Source organism: Pteropus medius, unplaced genomic scaffold (genome assembly GCF_902729225.1).
Source record: "Pteropus medius unplaced genomic scaffold, Ma_sr-lr_union100, whole genome shotgun sequence".
NCBI lineage: Eukaryota > Metazoa > Chordata > Mammalia > Chiroptera > Pteropodidae > Pteropus > Pteropus medius.
Window position 1 is genome coordinate 7050146 of NW_024355008.1, and position 23747 is coordinate 7073892.

At 40.0% G+C, this 23747-nt stretch overlaps 1 protein-coding gene and 1 long non-coding RNA gene across 8 annotated transcripts in view; one reads left to right on the plus strand and one right to left on the minus strand.

Moving 5' to 3' along the window:
- Nucleotides 1–490: 490 nt before the first annotated feature.
- LOC120598114 (uncharacterized) lies at nucleotides 491–19063 on the minus strand. 2 transcript variants are annotated; one of them, XR_005651509.1, is made up of 5 exons: nucleotides 18979–19062; nucleotides 11789–11867; nucleotides 11632–11685; nucleotides 10186–10366; nucleotides 491–825 (listed from the first exon to the last, which is right to left on the minus strand). It is a non-coding gene; the product is annotated as an uncharacterized LOC120598114 (long non-coding RNA). The 2 variants fall into 2 exon arrangements; XR_005651508.1 differs by lacking the exon at nucleotides 11789–11867 and having other exon boundaries at nucleotides 18979–19063.
- Nucleotides 19064–19181: 118 nt separating this feature from the next.
- BBX (BBX high mobility group box domain containing) overlaps nucleotides 19182–23747 on the plus strand; it is a 245057-nt gene continuing 240491 nt past the window's right edge. For 2 of the 6 annotated variants that reach the window (XM_039856879.1, XM_039856889.1), the window contains exons 1-2: nucleotides 19182–19348; nucleotides 22501–22571. Coding sequence is in view for 1 of the 6 variants with exons in the window: in XM_039856878.1 (XP_039712812.1) it covers nucleotides 22512–22571 (60 nt within the window). In the remaining 5 variants the exon portion in view is untranslated. Of the gene's footprint in view, nucleotides 19349–19745; nucleotides 19877–22500; nucleotides 22572–23747 lie in introns of all 6 variants that reach the window. The other 4 variants (XM_039856883.1, XM_039856884.1, XM_039856880.1 and 1 more) reach the window with 3 other exon arrangements.

A 23747-nucleotide genomic window follows, 5' to 3' on the forward strand; every position in this document is an offset into this window, starting at 1 on the left:
GAGAAAGGGAAGACTCCTTGAAAGCAACAACAGGAGAAAGGAGGGTTGTTCTCCAGCCTGGGGAGAGGTCAGGGGTAGAGGGACTCTGGGGCAGGTGGCCCTGGATTGAGATACTTGGCAGGGCTGGGTCCCAGGCACAGACAAACAAGCACAACTCAAAATGCCTTGCCCCAGCAGTGTCACTGAAGCATAAGCACCTCTTAAGCTGGCACGGGTTCCAGTGGAAATTAGGGTTGATCCCAGGGTAACCACATCGGCTTCTCAGGAGCTTTGGATTTTAGTAGAATCCGGCAATTTTACATGAACCTTTGCAGGGATGGAGAGTCCCTGTAATCATAGACCAAACCTGTTGCCAGCCTGGAGGCCAATGATGCAGGTTTGAATGGGTTTACAGGAGAAAAAAATGCAGTCATTTTCACTAAGAACATTCATATTCACTATACTAGTACTATGACCATCTAGATTATAATTATTTTCTAAATATCACTTTATAGAGATATTACTAATCAATTTTTTAAATTTAGGGCTTTCCCCCCACATAATGGAGTAGTACTGCTCTACTTCAAACCTGGAAGAGATCTTGTAGTTAGTCCATCTTTGTCATTTTACAGATTAAAAACTTGAACCTACAGAAAGTTAGGTGAATCCCCCAGAGCCACAGAGTTGAACTTCAGACAGAATCAGGTATCCTCACTCCTAGGCCGTGTTCCACCACTTCCTTGGAGTAGGATTTGCAGTTACCACATTATATCACTAGTAGATTGATGAGTTATCAAGCCTGGCTGGGAAGTCATACAGTTGGTTGCTATGGACACGTATGTGGAGCTGGAAAATAGTCACACATTTACTTGTGATAAAGCCTGGCTTTAGTGTGATTCACTTGAGAATGGTGGGCTTTCAAGTTTGTACAGTTCACCAGAAGAACATTCATTGCAACCCAAGTTGCACATTTACCATAGCCCTTCACCCAAGAACAGCCCTGAGCAACTGTCATTATTGTACTATATATTGTATAAGAAAAGCACGTCATTCCCTCATTTGTTTCTTTTAAGGTTCCTACAGTGATTTCTAAAAGATACACTTTGACCTACATTTTTAGTACTTCTGTAACATTACAGTGAAGTAATTCAGTAGTAAACCAGCAGAAATGACAACATAAGACAAAAAGAGTCAAAAATATTCTGAAATAAAAGAAATGATATATTGTGTGAAGGTTAATACTACATAAAGATATTAATAAAAGATTAAAATGAAGTAGATGCTTTCCATTGTACATTGGTTAGAAAAATCAGTATGGAGTGGCATAAGTGTGTATGGTTTTTTACAACATTTGCAGAACTATTCTTCTCTTCGTTGTTATCTTTTGCATGCTGGTCAAACATTTGTTAGGCATTTTATCACTATTTAAGCACTTTTCCTACTCACTAACTTAGAAGCAATTTAAAATTCCCACTCTGGGAAAATAAAACTGCCATTAGAAGAAAACACATTTACTTTGATTTAGTCTTATCAATCCATTTCAATTCAAAAATATATTTTTCTGATTACACATTTGTTCAATAATTCCACCTACACAGTATGGTTTTTGTTGAAGGAATCAAACGTAATTTTTATCTGATAACCTCACTAAATTTTGTATCTAAGGTTTGGGCTTTATTTATGAGAACTGTTTTTCTCATTATAAAAATGTAAGTATGCTAACGGTTCTCTGTGGCAAACAGATTATTTTGTGATATGACCAGGTCACCAATGCTGAAGTTACAGTTCAGAAATAGGGATGTCAGAGGCAGGTAGCCAATCAGCAGCTCTGGCAAGACCTCACAGGGTGAATGACCTTTGAAGCCTTTTCCCAGATTAGTGATGGGTTTGGAGTATTGTGGAACTAGAAACTTGATTTTGTCAATGTACCCAGACTTGAGCAATTGAAGCAAGTAATTCATATTTAATAAATTCTCAAGGGACTGATCTATAAGCTCAGATGCAGATTTATTCCTTTATAAAGGTAGAAAGAACTTGGGCCATGAAGTCAGCAGAACTGGGTTCTGATCTAGGTTCACCACTACTAACTGTGAAGCAAGTAATGAATTTCTCTGAGACTTGGCATTTGCATCTATAAAATGCCATTGCCATGAGGATTAAAAAAAAAAAAAAACCTGTAAAGTACTTCGCACAATGCCCAGTGCTCAGTGAATGGTGGCTATTATGATGAGCATAACGATGGTGAAGACAATAAAGGAAGAGGAAAAAGAAATGGAGGGAAAGGAGGAGTGGGAGGCTGCAGGAATCACAGGGATTAGAGGACTTTGCTGGCAGATCAAACACAGTCTAGAGGGAATTAGAAGGTATTTGTTTGGGAGAGAATCAGAGCAAAGTGAATTAAGTGGAATATCATAAAAGCTTGGGCCTTCCAGCCCTGAGGATCGGGTAGATCTACCTCTACTCTAGGGATATACCTATCTGGCAGACAGGATAAATTGTTTCTATTCCAGCACCTAGAAAAGTGACTGGCAAATGGCACTTAATAAGTAGTTAATGAATAAATAGAGTACCTCAACCCATGGATAGTGCAGGAGATAGTGATGCTTCCTCTATCTTTGTTTCACCTACTTCTGGACTCAATAGAGGTATTGCTTCCTCCTATTTCTCCCCAATCCTCACGCTATATGAAAACAATTTCATCAGTAACATAATCAAGTGGTTCACAGATTTCTCTGTTACATCAATCATGTTTAGACATTGTTTAATTAAACTCAAACGACTTTATCATTCACTGCAATCATATTTTCAAGTTCTATGAGTTCTGCCTTATGATCTAACATATGCTTATGGTATAGACTGGCAGATGCTCCTGAAACTCATGTCTTCATTCTCCTGAGCACACCGTTAGATTACATTTCTCATGACCAACTCACTTAGGTGTGGCCATATGACTGGGTTCTAACTGCTGGAATGTGTGCACAAGTGATGTACGTTTGTTCCAAGCTGGGCACATAAAATCTTCCAATTTGCAATTCAGCTCTTTATCTTCTTTTGTCCAGGGGAACATAGAGAATCCAGTAGGCTAGGAGATGGTGGAATCAATAAAAGGAAAAGGGTCCCGGAATAATCACATGGAGCAGAGTCTGCCTCCCTTCTCACCATCACATGCACACATATCAATCCCCATTGGACTATGATGTGAATGAGAAATACATCTTTATTGTATTAAGTCACTGAAATTTGGAGGTTGTTTTTATAGCGGTTAGTCTGTCCTGACTAATTTAGTGCTGTAGTCATGTTACTTTACTGACTTTTATATATATATATTGCTCGAGAACTTGGAATGCTTCATTTTTGGCTATATTCCACATTTACATGGTTACCCAAGCATGGCCTTTTTCTTCTGTCCTCTTAGTTACTCACATCACACCAAATCAATCAATAAGCAACCAATTCTGTCCCTAAATATCCATTTCTCTTCGTACCCACTACCATGTTTATTAGACCCCCGATTTTCCCACCTGGATCATTGAAATAGCCTCTTATATTTTCTTCTTGCCTTCAGCCTTTCATTCCTACAATTCATCTGCCAGCCTTTGCCAGAGTGGTTTTTCTGACATGAAAATCCAATTTTGTCATTCCTTTGCTCAGAATTCAGTAACTTCCTGTCACCTCTTGGTTAACATCTAAAAAAATTAGCCTTCTTTTAGAGCCTCTTTGCTTGCCTCTCTCTCATCAAACTATTGTAGCTCAGTGGTCCCCAAATGTGAGTCTGAAATACTTGGCTTTCTAGGCATTACTGAAAAGAGTTCTGGAATCCACAAGTGGTCCAGGCATTATTTGTTGACTAAATAAATGATATAATTTAAATATATATGCATTACTACTAAACGAGTTAACATGTATGATGCATGCAATATATGTGAGCTACTGTTATCACCTTCATTTTCCAGATGTATATATTTGCTATTGTGACAAATAAAATAAATTTTTATTTGCATGTAACTATTTGTAATATATTTCTCAATCAAAGGATGTTAAAAATATAACTATTGTCATATGCATCGGGGTTCGACATTTTGATGTTAAAAAGGGATCTACACTTGATTTGGGAACACTGATCTAGCCATTCCAAACTGTTTGCAGTTCCCTGAATGGACGTTGACATTGATTCTATACATGTGGTGGTTTCTGTGGCTTGGCTTGCTCAACTTCCACTCCAACTTACCTCCAGGGTGCCTTCCTATATTGCAGAGACCAGAAAGCTAAAGGCTTTTCTCAGCTTCTTTTGCAGCTCGAGTTTCGAATGCACAAAATATATGTATTCTTGTGAGATTTAGAAATTTAAAGTGGGGTTGAGGCCATCTTTATGCTCTCCTGGAGTTTTTCTACCGGCAAGCAATTTTATAGAGATTCTTTTCTCTAGCAGAGTTCCTGTGTCTAGTGATAGCAGCATTCAGAGCTGCCTTCTTGATTCTTCATCAATGGATGGTAATCTGTCGATGGACTAATTCCAGTGGTGGCCTCAGTGGTACAGTACTCTAGTCTTTTGGGAATTATTCCTCATGGGACAGCTCACAGCTCATTCTTCCAGTCTTTCCATAATTTTGTCCTAATTACCTATGAATTTTTATCTCAATCCTCTCCTTTTTAAAATGACTCATTGGTTTCTGTTTCCTCCACTGAACCCTGACTAATATAGGCCTTGGAAAATATCGCTCTGTCTAACATAAAATGCATGTCCCCTCCCCACCTTTGTCCTCTTTTTGTCCTCAGTTCAAGTGTCTTCATTTCTAGGAAGCATTCACCAACTTCTGCAGCTGACTAAAGTAACTTTCCTTTCCGCCCCAGTCATAACCCCAGGATGGAACTTCTCGCTATTGTATAATAATGGCATATATTTGTGTATTATTTGCCTATAAAAGTTAACTAATAAATATACTTTTTGTTAGTCACTTTGTTAGTGACAAACTTTGTTACTTCCTAGGTAGGTGTACCACAAGGAGTTGTGCAGTGAATGAATGAATGAACAAATGGATATTTCCATGAATAACAATTAACAATGAGTAACTGACCCATAAAGGAGGAATGTAGTAGCATGAGAGAAAACATATGTAGTTTTCCTTGCAAAATGGTGCCACATGCAAGTTTTCATAAAATAAGGAAGGTCTGAAATGCCATGAGTCTACATATGTTCTCCTTAGACACCTAACAAAGACACCCATATGGTCTAGACCAGAAAACAGCAATTTTCTTTCAGTAAAGGGATAGACAGTAAATATTTTAGGCTTTGGAAGCCATATGATCTCTGTCACAACTACTCAATTCTGCCATTTTTGAGAGAAAGGAATCAAATATATAAGCAAGTAATATAAAAATAATGGGAGTGATTGTGCTCTAATAAACCTTTATCTATGAACATCGAAATGTGAATTTCACATAATTTCCCCATATCACAAATTATTATTCTTTTGATTTTTTTCAACTATTAAAAAAATGTAAAAACCACATAAAAATAGGTTGGGTTGGGGTAGAAAAAGGGAAGGGAAAGCAGATTTGGCCTGCAGGCCGCAGTGTGCCAATATCTGGTTTAGAAAACTAAGGAAAGGTCTGGGTTTACAGTAATGGACTGACTGATTTTTTTGAGTGGGCCTTTATGTGTGTTTCAATTTCTTCCCATGTAAAATGAAGATTATAATATATTAATTATGTTATAGCATATTACTAGTAGAATTAGCTCTGATATAAAAATAATAATGGTTAAAAGGCTTTGAGACCTTTAGGACAGGCCTTTGTCACTTGTAGGCCTCTTTAAGTTCATTAAGACTAAAGTATTTTAAGGGTTGATGGATGACATTTAATGGTAAGGCCTTAAAGTTCTAGGTATATAGCAAACTGCTGGTGAGCAGTATACGATAAGAATACATTCTCCCCTTCATTTATAGCATGGAACATAAAGAATCACAATAGCATGTGGAAGATAACCACCCCACTTTTGTTCCCATCCAAAAATGGACAAATGACTTTAATTGCCATTTTCAATAAAGTAGATATCAAGAGATTATAGGCCCACATATTATACTTGCTTTAGTTTCTAGGAGAAAAAAATTCTTGGAGCTTTTCAAAGATCATAGAATTAGAGAAGTAAAAGAGACACCTCCCCTCACCCCTAATTCATAGGTAAGAAAGTCTCAGACATAGAACTGTCAAATGATAGTGGAAGGGCTTTGGCAGACCCTGGTCTCTGAATCCCATTGCAGTGCTCTTCCTACTTTATCAGGCTTTTAAAAAATTATGCTGCTATGTTTTAATAAAAATTGTTTAAGATTAAATCCAATCACGGATTCATAGTTAATTCTGTATGTTTCCCTGAGTTGCAAAGGATTTCTGTTATATATAACACAGATATAGCATAAGAAGCTCTAATATCTCATCTTTTATTGATAACATTATCCACCACCCAAGGTCCTGAGACATGAAACCCCAGGAAGTGAGGGATAAATATTCTATGACCTTAGAGACTAGAGGTGAGTGAAGTCAAAAAGAGAAAACAAACAGTTCTTGCCACCTAACGGGGAAGCATCAGAAGCATCACTAACCTTCCTTCTGCTTCTTTTCTGCTGCATTTGAGAAATTAAGGAATAACTTCCCACTTCTTTTAGGCATTCAAGCCTGTCACTTTGCCTAAAACTATCCAAGTATAATGAGCTCTGCACAACTTCATGAAAAAAGACAGTTCCCATCTCTTCTATGTTTAAACAACTCAGTGAGGTCTATTCTGATCATTTCATTTAAAACTGGAATACCTCTTCCCCTATACCCAGTCTTCATCCCCCTGTTATCCCTTCTTCTAGTTATTCACTCTGTTTACTGTCCACTACATTTCTCCCATCAACTAGAATGTAAGCACCATGATAGCAAGGATTTTAGTCTGTTTTGTTCTCTGATTTAAGTACTTAGAATATTGCCTTGTATATAGCAGACATTCAGGAAATATTTGTGAATTAACAAATGAAATTGAGAAAATAAAGAATAGGGAATTAGGCGTATCTTGACATATTACATAATTGCATTTGAAAGAAATTTGGACAAGATGTAAAGAAAAGGTGGGGACAATAGAATCAAAGAAGATAAAGCAAAAGGATATTTATTGAGTGCTACTACATGCCGGAACCATCATAAAGACCTTTATATTCATTACCACATTTTTCTCACCACAGCTACAATTATCTTCATCCTACAGTTGATGAAACCGAGTCTAGATAACTTGTCCAGGTTTATACAACTGGTGAGGTGGGGAGCCAGGACTCAGAGACCCACATCTGACTCTAAGCCCCTGTGTGAAGGCACTGCTTTGTAGCAGACTATATAATGCCACCCCTGTGAACCAGAGTGTGGGTACAGCCATCTCAGCATATAGTTCCGATTTTATTAAAGTAGCTAAATGGACAGGTTTCTTTTGTGGGACACTAGCAGATTCATGTTGAAGAGATTTTGCTTTCCTGAGCTGCAATCTCCAGTTTCACCACATAAAGAATGTTTATTTCCATTAAAGTTTTGAGGATCTCCTAAACACATTTTTAAACAAAGGTAAATCAGCATTGTTTCATCCACCAATCACTCTGCCAAAATATAGAACTTCAAATATCAAAATTTGTCATGCCTGGGCAGAAGAAAATGGCTTAAAAAGTTAAGTACTCATAGGTTCAACACACTGGGGGCAGCAAACTTCAGATTTGCCCCTGTAGCTCACCTGTCTCTTTGCCTGAAACTGCTTAGATCAGGCAATATAAAAGTAGAGATGTCTTCCCTGGCTTCAGAGGCATCTTTTCCTTTCTTCTCCCCACCCCACAACTTGTGTTGACACTTTTACACATATGTATATCTTTTCTACTTACAAACTAAACATGGAAATATCAGTTGTACTGCCGTCATGGCTAATGAATTTCTAGAAGCAGAATCAGATAGCAATCACAGATATCTGGCTGATGTAATCACAATAGATCTGGAGTAGTGATCAGGACAGAAGGGTTAGGAATCTATAGGTTGGGGATGTCATGGGGATATATACCACGGATATATGAGACTTTAGAGACAGACGGACTGGGGAGAAAATGGCCAACTTTAACAAGTTCAGCCCTGGAGAGGTCTACGTAAACCAGGGGTTCTCTATGGATCCCAACATACATTTACTGTTGCTCCATCCCTAACCCTGCTCTTCAGTAACAAGGTCACAATTTAGCTGTTACCACAACAAGAAAGGAAAGACAATTGTTTCTGAAGACTAGAAGAAAAAGTAAATCATTATTAATCAAGTGATTTGGAATGGTTGTTAAGGCATAAAGAACAAAAGGTTTCATGTCCTATGAGGGTTTTGGGGTGTGTCCTGTAAATGTTTTACACAAGTTACCATTGAAATAATAAGCACAAGCTGATTGAGCTTCAGGAGTATAGCTTCTATGTGGAACACTATTATTTGTATGGTTTAGTCATTCTTAAGCTTAGGCGTTGATAAAAATCAGCTGGGTTGGGATATTTATTTTAAAACCAGAGACTTCTTCACACATCAAGGCCAGGAATCTGAATTTTTAACAAGTCACCTGGGTGATTCTGGTGAATCACATTTTGAAAAATGCTATCAGACTGTAGAGTGCTAAGGATGCAATGGTGAGTTGGAGCTAAAAATGAGTTCTTCGTCTAATACAGACACATATTAAGAAAGCTAAGCAAGTCAAGTCAGAAGTGCATAAATACTCTAAATACTCTGAAATTCTCTAGTGTTACCTAAATAATTGTGAACACCACTGTCTTTTGTAAAGAAAACAGAAGGAGATATTTAGTTCACTGCATGCATATAATTACTATGCCACCATATTACATTTTAGCAATCTTCAATGAATGGCCCACCAAAATCTCTCTAGCATTTTAATTATCTTCCTCAGAAGATAAAATTTCTATTTATCTTCTGAGGGCTCCATGTCACTGGACACAAACATTACCCTATATGACAAGCTACACTTAAGGTAAGAGTTACTATTTATTGAGTGCTGGGGACTGTTTTTTATATGCAGCACCTAGTTTAATTCTCATGACAAGCCTTAGATGTAGAAACCATTCTAATCCCCATCTTACAGTTTAGGAAACTGAGGCCTAAGGCTTGGCAGGTTTAGGAAGTTTGTCCAAGGACATACAACGAGTAAATAGCAGAGCCAGTGTCTGAAATCAGATCTTTCTGACTCCAGAAGCACCGGTTCTTAAGCTCTAAGCAATTCAGCCTCCACTGGGAGCCTTAGTTCATACACACCCTATGAACATACACGGGAAGAGCAAATATCAATACAAATTGCATAGCTTACTGAGGATACACAATCCCAGTAGAGTAACAGGTCTATTCCACAAGAAATGACATAAAATCAAAATGTAATTATGCCTCTCCAAAATATAAATAAAAACTAAAATCTACATCAATATCCAGTGTTTGTCATTCTTACCAGACATGCTTTATCTATGGAAATAGTCATTCTTGTTGCCAGCACATAAACTTTTGTTTGTACAGGGTAGCTGCCACCTGAAACCTCCAGTGTGTAGTATTTCCTGACATATCTTCTTATAACCACTAATATGTATTTTTTTTGCAGAATACTCCTAATACATTTAGCTTCCTACTGAAATTCCTGAAGCAAACAAAATAATCTCTCCCAAGCACTCACTACTATATACAAACACAAGAGTTTGAAAATAATAATACTGACCATAAAAATCATAAAAAAGGACACATCCCAAACTGGCATTTTCTTTTACTTAGAATATAGAGCCAACCTAAGAATCGAAAGATCCCATAATCCAGCCTTTTTCCTTAGCCAAGCAAGGAAAACCTCTTTACTCTTTAAAACAGCTAAACCTTTAGCACCTCCAGATCCTTCATTTGCTCCTCCACTTTGAGATTCCTCCGGCATTATAAATTGGCTTGCTCTGCCTCTATCCCCGATCCTGAGGAATATTTTGCATTATATTGTATATTACATCTTTCTCTGCTGCTAGACCATGAGCTCCATTAGCACAGGGACCACATCTGTTTGGTGTCTCTTGCAATAACCACAATATCTAACACAGAGAAGGCACTTAATAAATGTTGAGTGGATTAATGAATGTGTGATCCATGAAACTTACTGTCTCCCATAACTTGGTTCTTTCTTCCAAACTCACCAGGATAATAGCTGGAGCTTTGTTGGATGCCTCTTTATTCCTTACTTCACTCAAGATTGAAATGCCACTGGTTTCTCAGATGATCACCAAGACCTTGGACCAGCTCTTCTCCATTCACCTTTCTGAGACACCTTTCAAATTGATGATTTTCCTCTTTTGAAGGGCTAGAGACAACTCCAATCTGTGAAGGATGGGAGAGCAGACACAGCCTCCAAATTAGGAAGGGAAGATTAGATGGAGTGGTGCAGAATGAAAAAGGGCAGAGCTTTCAGCTGCCAGGTTTTCTCCTCTGAACAGAACAAGTATGACTAGAGAGAGAAAGAACCCTGGAACTCTGCAGTTAAGGTTTAATAAGAAGGACACAGGTTGTGTAAGTCAGGATGGCCTCGTCCTTGCTGTGGCTATGGATTTGGTTATGCCTAAAGTAGTTGGGGAATTAGAGGGCAGAGAGACCCTTATCCCTCTGTCTGGTGCTGGGGACCCAGGTGTGGCTGAAGAGGTTTTTTTCTAATTCAAAACTATCTACTAGGGAAAGGGTTATTTTGTATTTATTTCTTCCCTCTCCCCAACCTCTATTCAGGTCACATCTAAATGCAAAATCACAGCCAAGGGCAGGTGGCTTCTGAAGTCAGCCCAGTAAACTTCTCTTAGAGCATGACTTCCTTCTTTCTTTTTCTCTTCTTTCCTTCTTGCCTTTTTTCCTTCCCTCCCTCATACACAGTGACAAGCAAAGTTACCCATTTTATTTTTCCTTCTCCCGAACAGAGCTGGGCAGACAGAGATCAGCACTTTTAACAACCCTGTAACAGTCAATTTGACATTTACAAAGAGAACTTTAGCAATTCAACAGATTAGAGAGTTTTGTTTCTGAATGAGGAAGAAATGGTACTGTAGGAAAAAGTGTCAAAGGACACAAAAGGAAAACATTCCCTTCCAAATAGCTAAATACTCCCAAGACCTGGAGCCAATTCTTCCATTGCAGAGACTCCAGCCTAATTTCAGGTAATGTATTTAATGCCCCCTTTTTGAGCACTGTTACACTGTTCTTTTTAAAGCTGTCCTTTCTGGTAAGTCAGACTCAATTTATTTATTTATTTGTTTGTTTGTTTGTTTGTTTGTTTGGTCAGCAACTCAAATATGGTAGGGGTGAGCCTAAATGCAAATCCATACCAAAACCAACATTTAGCATGACTTTTCCCTCTGCCTTAGTTTTATCGCCTTTACCAAACACCATTGTTTTAGTTAACTTCTCAATTGTATGCCTCTCCTGTCTGTCCCGTTCCAATTCAGGAAAAAGCAACCTTGCTGCCAGCTGTACTTCCTGCATTGAAACTGCACCTTCGAAAACGTCCCTGGCCTATCGCCTATCTCCGATCCCTGATAATCCTACTTCATTTAAGGTTTAAATTATACCTTTCTGTTGGTTGTTCTTTACTGTAATCTTACCTGTGTAGTGATTCTAATAAATTCTCCATTTCTTCAGCTTGTTCGAGCAGATTGCTGTAGAATGTAATAGGAAGTAAATAATAAGTTTTTAGAAAAGTTAAGAGACCACCTAGATACTCGAAATGAGTACAGGTTTCCTACATCTATTGACTAATACCTGAGAGTCTTGAGAAAACATGCAGATAAGTTCGAACTGTTGAAGACCAACTGAAATCCTTTCTGGAATGAGTCAAGGACTAGAACATAAATAAACATATTAAATAAATAATTTGTTTCTGAATATATGTGGGTATAAAATCAGGCCATAAACAGTTTGAGTAATTCTAGTTCAGTTTCTTGAGATTATGGGGGGAAAGTTGGATTCTGCAAATTACAGGATGGGAGACATGGAGCCTAGATAAGGGTATCCTAGAAAGTGCTATGTAGTAGAATACCCATTATATCCTCCTATGCCCATTATCATTTTAGTGGACTGTTTCTGCCTACAAAAGATCAGCCCTCCATAATAGAGGAATCCTTGTCCCACACCTAGTGACATTAGCAGTAAAGGAGGTGAGGTGCTTTTATTTCCATGCCTGGTTATTCTTACTGTCCTTGATTTTTATGAGAGACCCCAATATCTGTACAACTAACTTCCTCTTTTTCCTAAGCTTATCTGAGTGGCTTTATAGTCCTTGAAATGAAATCCGACTAAGATAGGAAAGTAAAGGAAAGATCTGTATATACTTAGAAAAAGGACAAAGTAATTGTTAGAAGCCAGCATGGAGTCACTAAGCCTAGCCTCAACTTATATTTCCTTTCGAAAGGGGTTAATAAACTAAAGCTCAGTTGCACTGTGGCTGCTGAAGATGTATAGACCTCCTGTTTTTACCTGCCCAGTATCTTTCTTATTCTATTAGTAGTACTCTTCCAATTTTACTTTAGGAACCTAATAACCTCCTTTGTATGCAATTTTTTCTATTATTTTCTTCAAGTTTACTTTTATTTTTCAAATATATTTGATACATACAAAAGAATAATGTAACATCTATGTAAGTTACAAAATGAGCACCTGTGAATCCACCAAGAACTAGTATGTTACCAATACACTGCAGGCACCTAAATATTTCTGTCCTAACTCAACTCCCTGCCTCATCCAACACTGCCCCCTCCTCCTAACACCAGATAACAGTGCAGTCTTGGTGGGAGAGTCAAGCAAAGTATCTTCTACTCTGGGCCAAAGGTAAGCACAACAATTGGCTAAAGGCAAATGGACTCTTCTATTCCATTATCTTTAGTAGCATAAAGAAAGAATGAAAAAGGGTTTGAGCAAATTCATCATAAAGAATATATTCTCATCTAAAGTGATCTCAATCCCTGGAGTTGACAGGGTCACTGGGCTTTCTGAGACTTTTCTTTTATTCTAAGAGCCTTTTCATATCCTTCCATATTTTCCTGTTTTCATTTTAAGTAACCATAGTATGCCCACCCACCCAAAAACTCCTTTATGATAACATTAGCAAATGAAAATTTCATAAAGCTTTTTGATAAAGTCACATCAAGCATTTTCATGAGTGAGCTGAAAACATATAGATAGGATGAGAGTGAAATTACAAAATAATAGTCACCTCTGGGGAGAACTGGAGAGGAACTGGACCAAGAAAGGGAGCTTCCATTGTATATGCAATGTTATATTTCTTATAAAGAAATCTGAGGCAATGTAATAATATATTAAGTTGTAATAAGGTATTATTATATTATATTATTCTCTTTAGGTTTAAATTTTTAAAATTTAGGTGAAATTAGGTGGCTCTATTGCAGGTTCAACAACTGGCCACAGGAGTGCTGATTAATGATCAAAGTTAACCTACTGGGAGGTAGGTGCTCTGGGTTTTGCCTTAGGCAATGCTTTTAAAAATGACTGAAAATGAAAAGAAGGCATCAAATTTGTGAATGAATTAAAGATGGTGAAGTCAATAGCAAATATGTTGAATGAAATAATCAGCATATAAAAAGAAGTGGCAAAATGGAATTCTGGGTCGGATCTCATCAGCTAAAGAAAAATGAAAACTACCATTTATTGAGTGCTTATTACATGATAAGAGATGTTTTAAGTATTTTACACATATTATTTTATTTAATACTTACAATAACTTTACAAGGTACGCATTACCATACCCTTCATACCCGAGGAACTGAAGCAAAGACAGGTTATGCAATTTGTCCAAGTTCACAAAGTTAGTAAGCACCGGAGCTAAACTATTAACCCAGATTGTTATAACTCCAAAGCCTTAGATCTTAACCACTTACTATACAATACCAGGGTTATTAAGGCACATGCCTCGGTTTCCCCAAAATAAATTATATAATACGGATGGAGAAGACATGGCTTATCAGCCCACATTCCAAAAAATTTTTTTGGAGAATAAGCACAATATCAGTTAGAATGACGTGACTGTTAAAAAAGCAAGTTCTATCTTAGGGTGCAGTAATAGAAACTTTGTTTCAAAGATGAGGGAGCCTTGGTCATGCTGTACTGCACATAGCCTCAGCCCCCACCTGCTCTGGATATCCCACTTGAAGGAACTCACAAACAAAGACAATAGGCAGGGTTTGAGACCAAGAATAGAGAATGGTGCCCTAGAAAGAATGTTTTAAGGACCTAGGACTATTTGCCTGGAAAAGACACAACTCAAGGCAGGGGTGATCATGAGAGCTATCTTTGCATATTTCAAGTGCCCCAGGGGAGGAGAATTAAATTGTTCTGTGTGGTAACAAGAGAATAGAAAAAGGAACAATAGATAACATTTAAGAGGAGAGAAATTATGTTAAATATCAGGAAGAACTCTAGTGGTCAAAATCATCAGAAGATGAAATAGATTGTCTTGGGAAGAAGGGAGTTCCCAAGGGCTGGATGTGTCATAGCAGATGTTCCTTGTTGGGGATGTTGTTGAAGCTTCTAATGACACAGTGGCTAGAAGGACTGTCTAATGTTTGTGCTTACTGATTTTATTATCAAATCCATTAGTATAAAACCATCGTCCACTTAGAGATCTATTTTTATGGTATGATCCTTAAATGACTCCTTGGTGACTCTTCCTCCCCAAAAGGCAGAAAGGTTGCACAACGAGGTATCTAGAACTTGAGTACTAATCCAGCTGTGCTACTAGCTGTATAATATTGAGGGAATCATTTAACCTTTTCCTGCTTCAATTTTTTCATCTTTAAAAAGAAATTTTCTCCATCTGTTTCATCTACCTTATGTGGATATTAGTGAGTATGCTAGTTTATCTCAAATGTGCTTTGAAAAATTAAAACAATAAGCAGGTATAACCTATGATGACTAATATAAGTTTTGTTCACCATATCTGGGACTTCCAACCTTTTCTGGCACTTCTTCCATCTATAGATTTTCTTTGATCCTTCTTAGAATTTAGTCTTTTTCTTTGTTTGTTGGTTTGTTTTGCTTGTTTGGTTCATTTGTTTTATAAATCTTTATTGAGTTACAGTTACATATTAGGCAATGTACAAGTTATTTAGTCACCATTGGACAACAGAATGATTAAAGCAACATCATCATTTTCTTCAAAGTGTTTGCCATCAAATAGAGATCTCTATCTATATGTAAATAATGTCATACAAGCCTAGGTATTTGAATGCCTTAAGAGTTATACAGATGAAATGCTACAGAAGATCACAGGAGAGTGGGAATTCTGCAATGTTTTACCTAACATCATTCTTTCTTATCTTTAACTTTGCTGGGATCCACTAGAAAGCTGGTTCTCTTCAAGGTTATGAATTTTTGTATTGGTGCTAATTGAGTTCCGATTTTTGAATCTTTTGCATTAGCCTTGAGGAAAGACATATGATTTTCTCCATTTTTTTTTTTCTTATAGAGGGAAAAAGAGTGAGTTCGACAAGGTCAAGTACAAGTCAAAAACTGCTATGTAAGGCAGACCCTCACCACTGGAACTATCTAGAGTTTCAATGCACAAAACAAGGCTTGTTTCAAAGAGTGATTTATTACAAGTTTGCCTTTTTAGGTGCTTAATAATGGTCACCCAATAGGATGTTTGCTTTATCTGGGATCAGGCTCACATCCCTTTTATGTGTGGAGATGCTGGAGTTAGAATGTAGGCAAAAGAGAAATTGCAAACACTGGGCAAGTAAGTTACAACAAGTCTCCTTTACAAATAAAGAAACTGAGTCTAATAGTGATTAAGGAATTTTTCCAAGGTTACACAGCTAGGAAGTGGTGAAATCAGGATTTGAATTAGTATAAAGAAGCGATTCATGAATAAAGAAATAAAATGTTATTTATAGACATATTTAAATAACATATACACTTGTACATACACATTTACACACATTTAAATTTATTCTCCAAAAATTATCTCATGTGGCTCACAACAAAGAACTCATAAAATAAAATTAAGAAAATGGACAATCAATGCCATGAGAAGGAATAATATGCTAACTGTAAGTTCAACTTGTGCTAACTGTAAGTTCAACAAATGTGAAATATGCTAACTGTAATAATATGCTAACTGTAAGTTCAACAAATGTGAAAATGAGAAAGGAAAATATAGACCTTCTTAAGCCATTTTTTTCCCAGGGACCCAACAGTTGTTTTTATTTTTATAACCCTACATTATAAAAATTAAATAAACTCTATTAAATCTATGATTTTTCCCAACCATATTTTTATATGGTTGGGAAAAAGCATCACTGGCATTTAAAATTTCTTTATATTTATTCTTAAATGATAGTTAAAAATCTAAAAAGTATTTCCAAAATGGTAAAATACTACATTACATTTAGTTGTGAGCTTCTTTTCCTCACTTAGTGGGGAGGCCTTTATCTATCATACAAGAGAGTGGAATTCTACTCCATCACTTCTCTTAGGAGAAGGCAATTTTCCTTTTCCGGAATCTGGCATGCACAAGTGCCTAGCACCCAGATCCTTCTCAATAAATGATCTGCAAACGAATATTGAATGATGGCTTGAACTGCCACATAATGCCTAACACACCATTAACTTATAATGTGTTAAAAAAGAATGTGTCATTCTCCTAATCTAAGGCTTCATGGACCCACCAGTTTTCTAGTAGCAGTAATGACTTGCAACAAGTCATTTCAATGCACTTCATGCCCTCTTGCATCAGTTCTGGTCAGTTAGTACCTTGTACTGTCAGAGGTCTCCAGATTTGAATACAAAACTCTGAGGCATGTCCTAAGACTGTATCATAGGACTCTAAAAAAAATATTAAAACTCATATTTAATTTTATTTTTAGCTCAGGCTTTTTATTTCATTTTTGTGAGTATGCTTTGTAATAATAAATTATATATCTATGCAGTGGTACACTTAAAAATGTATATATAAATATATATATGTATTGAGGGTACACACTCAAACATTTTACTAATAGCAATGCATGATCTAAAAGTTTGAAACTGTAGCTCTTAGTAATTCTAAGCTAAGTGTAATTCAACCAAAAAAAATCTTTGTGATCGTAAAGAAATAAAGAAGTTTTTCTTGTGGTTAGGGTTGGGGTCAGGGGTGGGGAGTAGACTGGTCTTTTATATATTTTGCAACATATATATGCTAGCAAATAATCTATAGCATTTCACTCAGCAATTAAATGTGGCAACTCAGTTTTGATTTTTTTCCTCTTCAAAAAAGAGCATAGTAAAATCCTGACAAAGTTTTTTTCTGGTTTTTCTTCCATCCGACTCTTGTCCCTGAACTTTGTCATTTTGAAGGAAGGGCTGTCAAGTTACTCAAAACCTTTGTTGGATAAGAGTCCAGTCCTGGGTTTAAATTCCTTTTCCACTGGCATTCTGTGTAATATTGAGCAGGTTATATAATTTTTCCCTGTCTCATTTCTCTTATGGATAAAATGGAGATAATAATACTTAGAACCAACCCCATAGAAATATAGTGCGGCTAAAGAACGCTTTGTTCCTTCTGAAACTAAATGCAGTGTCATTAAATATAACTTTTACTATCGTCAGTTTAAAATGCTGTGATTTTATATATTTTTCCCTTTTAAAAATCATTTTCATTAAAAAACAAAACATCACATTTCTAAATACCACTATTTGTTTTCTAAACTTCATAAACTTAAGTTTTCTCAGTATCTATTTCTCCTCCTTTCTCTTTCTTTCACACACACACACACACACACACACACACACACACACACACACATTTGATAACTTTATGGATGTGAAAAAGAAAACCTTAAAATAGTTATCAAGGAAATAAAAGGGGATTTGAAGTAAGTTCTCTTATTCAGCTTTAAGTTTTAAAGCTATGCATCTAGGCCATACAATTGTACCGTTTATTTAATCTTCAAAATGTTTATGTTTAAGAATAATTCACACACTCTTAAATCAGAAGGAAGCTTAAGAAAACATCGAGAGCCTATGACAATGCCTGGTACCTAGTATATAATGAATGAACATTTAACTAAGGGAACTTGGGGGAAGCTTCTGACTTTAATTTTAAAAGAAAAATAATTAAAACAAAACTCAACACCAATTCTGAACATTTAAGAGGATAAGTTAGTTGCTCAAGATTGGTCAGCTCTTTTAAGAGCTGGGTCTAGAATTTATTCCTCTTAATTTCCAGCTATGGCTTTTTCCCCAGCAACCTGTTGACTTGGTCTAATATAGGATGGTCTAATATAATCTGTTGAAGATGCATCATAGAAAAAAATCAGAAAGAATTCTGTGGGTTCACCATCTCCAAGTCGCTCAACATGTGATGTTCACATATGATGTGAAATATGTAAAGTCAGTATCATATACATAATATGCAAAATATAAATCTTGGGTCTATTGATTCGAAAGGTCTATTTTTAAGAGAAAGGGTCCACGAACAATCTTCCATGACTTATTCTGCCTTACAGTAGTTTGTATGCCCACACAGGTGATGTGCAGTCCCTCTGGTCAGCTAAAAGTAGATTGGCTATTTCAGCAAAATGTTTATCTTTGTTTCTGTGTATTGTTGTATCGATTTTTCTGAATTTACTTACGAGTGAAGCATTAACAACCTCATGCACTACAGTCCTAATAAACTTATCTTTCACTATTTTGGCCTATGTGATAGATAACCCATTGACATAAAAAAAAAAAAAAATCAAGCTGATAAAAGCCTTTCTTGGCGACTAGTCAGCCAGGTCAGGCTGTAAAATCATAACACAATGCACGCCTCTTCCATGGGGCACCACACAGCAGCGATTAAAAACCCCCTCACTTCCATATCCAGTGGAGTTGTAGTTTATTACTATAACCCTCCCAAGTCAAAAGGACACCAGTTTCGAACCTTGCAACTTGGGGCAGACAGGGTTTTTCGCCCTTACCTCACTCTGCTGGGCCTCTCTACCTGTCCTCTCCTACTGTCTACAGGTCCCGAACATTAGAAAATAGAAAATGTGATGATCTTTGTGTGTCTCTGAAAATGTGTGTATGTGTGCGTGTGTTTGGGTGTAACGGGCCTTCTGTTTGGCCGCGCGGCCTGTCTGTCACGGCGCGGGCCAATGGCAGGCTGCCTTATATAAAATGAGTGTTTTCAGTCTCTCCCGGTTGCATGTACTGTATGTGGAGCAGTGTACAGTGAAGCGGAGGCAGAGCGGCTCCGCGAGCTCCTCTCCACTTTCCCATAGAGAAACCCTGACTGGCCGCGGAGGGCGAGCCACACACACACGCCCTCACGGCCGGCGAGCCCGCGAGGTAAGCGCCCCTTATCCTTAGCCCTTCCTGGGCGCTCTCCCCGCACTTTCTGTTTTCCTACTCACTTGCGAGCCGCCGGGGCTGCAGCCCCAAGGACTCCGCGGGAGGAGCAGCGGCGGCGGCGGCGGCGGCAGCCGGTAGGGTGGACTTGAGGAAGACGGAGGGAACCCCGTGCGTCCGGAGCCGCCGCCAGCCGGCCCGCTCCCCGGGTACTTTCCCCCTCCGCCAAAACTTTGGGTCGGGAGAGGTCGGGGTCGAGGGTCGCAGTGGCCGCGCCGGCGGGGGGCGGGGGGCGCGGAGGCAGTGCCCTGCGGGCGGGAGGCTGGGGGCCGGGCTGGGGAGTAGTAGGCCAGCCGGTGCCAGGCTGCGTTTGCAACCAGCACCTCTCGGCACACAGGCAGCGCCGCCCGAGAGGGGCACGGGAGCCGGGGCGCGGGCAGGAGCAGCCCGAGGAAAACAACAACAGAGCCTCACGCCAGCGGGCGGCTCGTGGCTGCCCGGGGAGCCCCAAACTTCATCTCGGCGAAAGTACGTGGATCCCAGCCTGGTCTCGGCTGCCGGGGAGGTGGGGCCTGGGGAGCAGGGGCAGGGGAGGAAGGTACGAGGAGCCAGCCCTCAGTGGATTTATGGAACGTTTCGTGTGCGTCGGTGACCGGGAACAGCAGCCCCGTTGCTCGTTCATCTGGAGAGTTGGGATTTGGGTGTTCCGGCCCGGAGATCGGTGCCCTCTCACCCCCCACCCCTAACCAAATGCGCGGCGAGTAGAGAAAGTGCTGTTTTAGTGCCAGAGTAGGCAGTAGGAAGAATAGGGGGAGAAGGGGAAGAGGGCGAGGGAAAAGGGGAGAGAGAAGAGGGAAAGGGAAGGAGGGGACGAGAGTGGGGAGAGAGAGAGAGAGAACGGAGAGAGAGAGGGAGAGAACGAGGGAAGAGGGGGGAGAGGAGGAGGGAGGCTGTGTCAGGATTTTGCTTGAATGTGGGATTATGTTGTGTCAATAAGTTTAAGGTGGAGAGAGCGAGGCTGGGGGTGGCGGCGGAGGGGAGGAGGAAGGCCTTGGCTGTTTAAAGTCTTATTTCTGAAGGTAAGTTATGGCATTGCATGGTCGCGATGACAGAAAACTTGCAGATCCTTTATTCAGGGATGGGGTCGATGCCTCTAGAAAGAGCTCCCCAGCCCTCTTAAGCCACACTCGTGTTACACTGTTATTTGCTGCGATCCGGGTCGCTAGTAAATTACAGAAATCAGACTCGAGGTTTCTTTTCCTCCTCCACCTCGTCTCGCTTGCTCACCCTCAGAAATGTATTATTATTATTTTTTAATTTTTTGGTATTGATGAAACTTAACGTAACTGAGACCAAACGCGAGTCCTGTAATTTACAAGGACCCCGAATCCAAGAATCTGGAACACGTTAATGTGTGAAATATCCGCGATCATTTCTGCTAAATGAGGAAGGTAAAACGAAACGATGCAAAAAGCTAAGACACAACATGTACGACAGAGGGGGGGCGGAGAGGGAGAGACGGAGAGAGAAGCTATTTTTTGCTTTCCTTTCTGTAGAAAGGAAAATAAAGCGTGCATTCCCCTTCCCTCCCGATGTGTAGGGTCTAGTCAACATTTTAACTGTCTGAGGACAAATTAGTCCAGGTGGATCTTGTTGAAAAGTTTCGCGAGGTGGGGTGAGGTGGGGTCTGAAGCTGGGAAGGTGGGTGGAGGTTGTGGGGGATGGGGACGGAGCGAGCTCTGCCTCTGCTAATGGTCATTGGCCTGGGGCTTTGAAACCATTGCCTGTCCTGCTAATGACACGTCCAGTTCTCGTCTCCCGGCCGCGGACGCCGGGCTGCCGGGGACCGGGGTACTTTCCCTGCGCGGGGAGGGGCGTTCTTCATCATCCCCTGGGGTTGCCCACTCGCGGCGTGGGGGCCCCACGCGCGCCCCCTCTTCTGTGCGCGGCCACCACCTCTGGTCGCGCGACTTCTGTAGCCAGCCCGCGGCGATGGGGTGCGGGGGTCCCCGGCGCAGACGTCCCTGCGAGGATACCCGGCGCCCGGCCCCACGCGCGCTGCGCGGTCCAAGCCCGGAATGGCAGCGCCAGGCTGGGCGGCGGTGCCTCCCCGGGGGGCAGCAGAGGCAGCGGCGGTGGCGGCGGGATCTTCGTCCGGGCCCGCGGGAGGAGGAGGAGGAGGAGGGGAAGGAGGAGGAAGAGGAGAAGAGGGAGGCGTTTTCTGCCCAGACCGCCGCCAGTTCGAGCGGGCACGGGTATGGGGACACCCCACTCGTTGCTCCTCCGTTACGGAAAGGTGTTTAGCAGACTTTTACGCCTGGAGTGTGGGATTTACACTTCATTTTTTCCCTCTCCCCTCTTCCCCAAAGCAAGATGGACTCTATTCCCTTTCTCTTTCTCCCTCTGCCTCTGTCTTGTCAGCCTTTAAGATCGACATTTTGTACTAAGATGCAAACTTGATGGTGACCAGCAACAAAGCGGGGGTGGGATCTCTTGCTCCTTTCCTCCCTCTCGGTTTCCTAGCTTCCCCCACCCCGACCACGAAGACCTGGTGGCCCTGCACTTGCCGCCGGGGGCTCTGGTGAATGTGTTTCCTCGCTCAGTTCCAGTCTCCAATCTCGGGATTGTGACTGGAGCCGGGCGTTTGGGTGACGGCTGTGGCAGCCTTGGTCTGCAGGGCTGAGCGCTACTCTACCTGGACCCGCTGCCATCGCTGTGCTACCTCCGGCTGGCTCCTGGGCACAGTGGAGGCTTGGGCTGCCTATCGATTCTATGATTTGGTTACTGGTGTATTTGTCTTGGGGGCGGCGATCACTTGTTCAAGTTGATGAATGATCGCGGTATGGGTTTTGGGTTTGCGGAATGGATCAACTTTCTGCTTTGTACATGGGGGGAGTAGGGAGAGAGGGTGCTGGAGATACCCTGGAATGCCAGCTGGGCTACCCTCAGCCTGTGCCCTTTGAATACAGGGAGCTTCTTTGCCTTTATTGCCCCACAATTCGCGAGTGAGGCTGGCGGTGGAGAGAGGGAGGAATTGGTGGGGAGCTGGACTCCTAGGTTTCGGGGTCCTTCTTCATAGGTGTTGCAGGAGTTGAGACTCTATTGTAAAGCTCTACCATACTGACGATGTACCTTTATTTGATACTTTATAGGTCACTATCATATGACAAAGGGTTTGCCGCAGTTCATCTTCTCCCTTTGTACTTTCCATTTGCCTTCCTGGGTAAGTATGCAAACTCTTCATACAGGAAACCTGGATGTCTATTAGTAATGACATAAGGGTCCTTACTGTTTACAGAAGAAGATGCTTTGTTGGGGTTGCAACACCCCAAAAGCTTGTCTTACTAAGTTTCCCACAGCAGAAACCAGTTTAGGATTCTTAGTATTTAGATTTCATCTGCTGTTGTTATTATTTTAAGGTAGTTTAAATGTTCATTTCACGTTTATCTGCAAGTGTCATTTGAAAACTTATTTACAAGTAGGCATTTTAATTGATAGTGAAATTTTACAGAGTTGAAGGCCTAGGACATTTAATGCTAGATAATATTGTAGAAATATTGCAGCTTATGAGTGGAGAGAATTATTAAAAACCCAAGGAAGCATCGTGCAGAAGGTCTAATTATATTGACTGACATTTGCTTACTCTTTCCTAGGTGCTCTTTCTTGGGTAACTTGTGCTGTTTGTGTCAGTTACTTTTGTGGTGGGAAAGGGTGTCCTGGGCAGTAGAGTAAATATAGCAGTTAGTATACCAGCTTGATTCAAAAGGTAAATAACTGTCCAAACTGATCATAATTTCCTTCAAAATTTATGTATTTGGTACATTTTAGCAGCCTGTATATACAATAAACAGTGACTTTGAAATCCGTTGTTAAGTGCCTTTTTCAGATACATGCCTTCCAGATGGAAAAATCGGTGAAATAATGTGTGGGACAGCAAGTGCCTGAAGAGTTTGTGGGCAGTGATGGTGTAGGTGAAAACTGAGGGTTTATAGAACATTTGAAAGCATCACGGTGAGGCCAAACTGCAGACAACCAACTTGTAATTTTGCCCCTCCATTGTAAGGAACTCTTCAGGTATTCTTGAGGTGCTGATATTTTAAGAAAACTGGTTATACTAAATTGTATAAATCAGCTGTGGTGCTTTATAATATTACCATAGTTAATATAGAGATTATATTTTCTGAATGAAAATGGACTTGGACTCAGTTTTCCATAAAAGAAAAAGAAAAGGGAACTTGTCTGTATTGTTTTTTGGCTTGCTGGGATATTGTGCGCGTTACTAAAAGGTCATCTTAGTATTAAGAGGAATTGAATTTGTAGGCCTTTCTGGTAGTTTCCATATGGTAGCAAAATGTACTTTGATATTGCTGAGAACCTTAGATGAGATATACTGTAAACT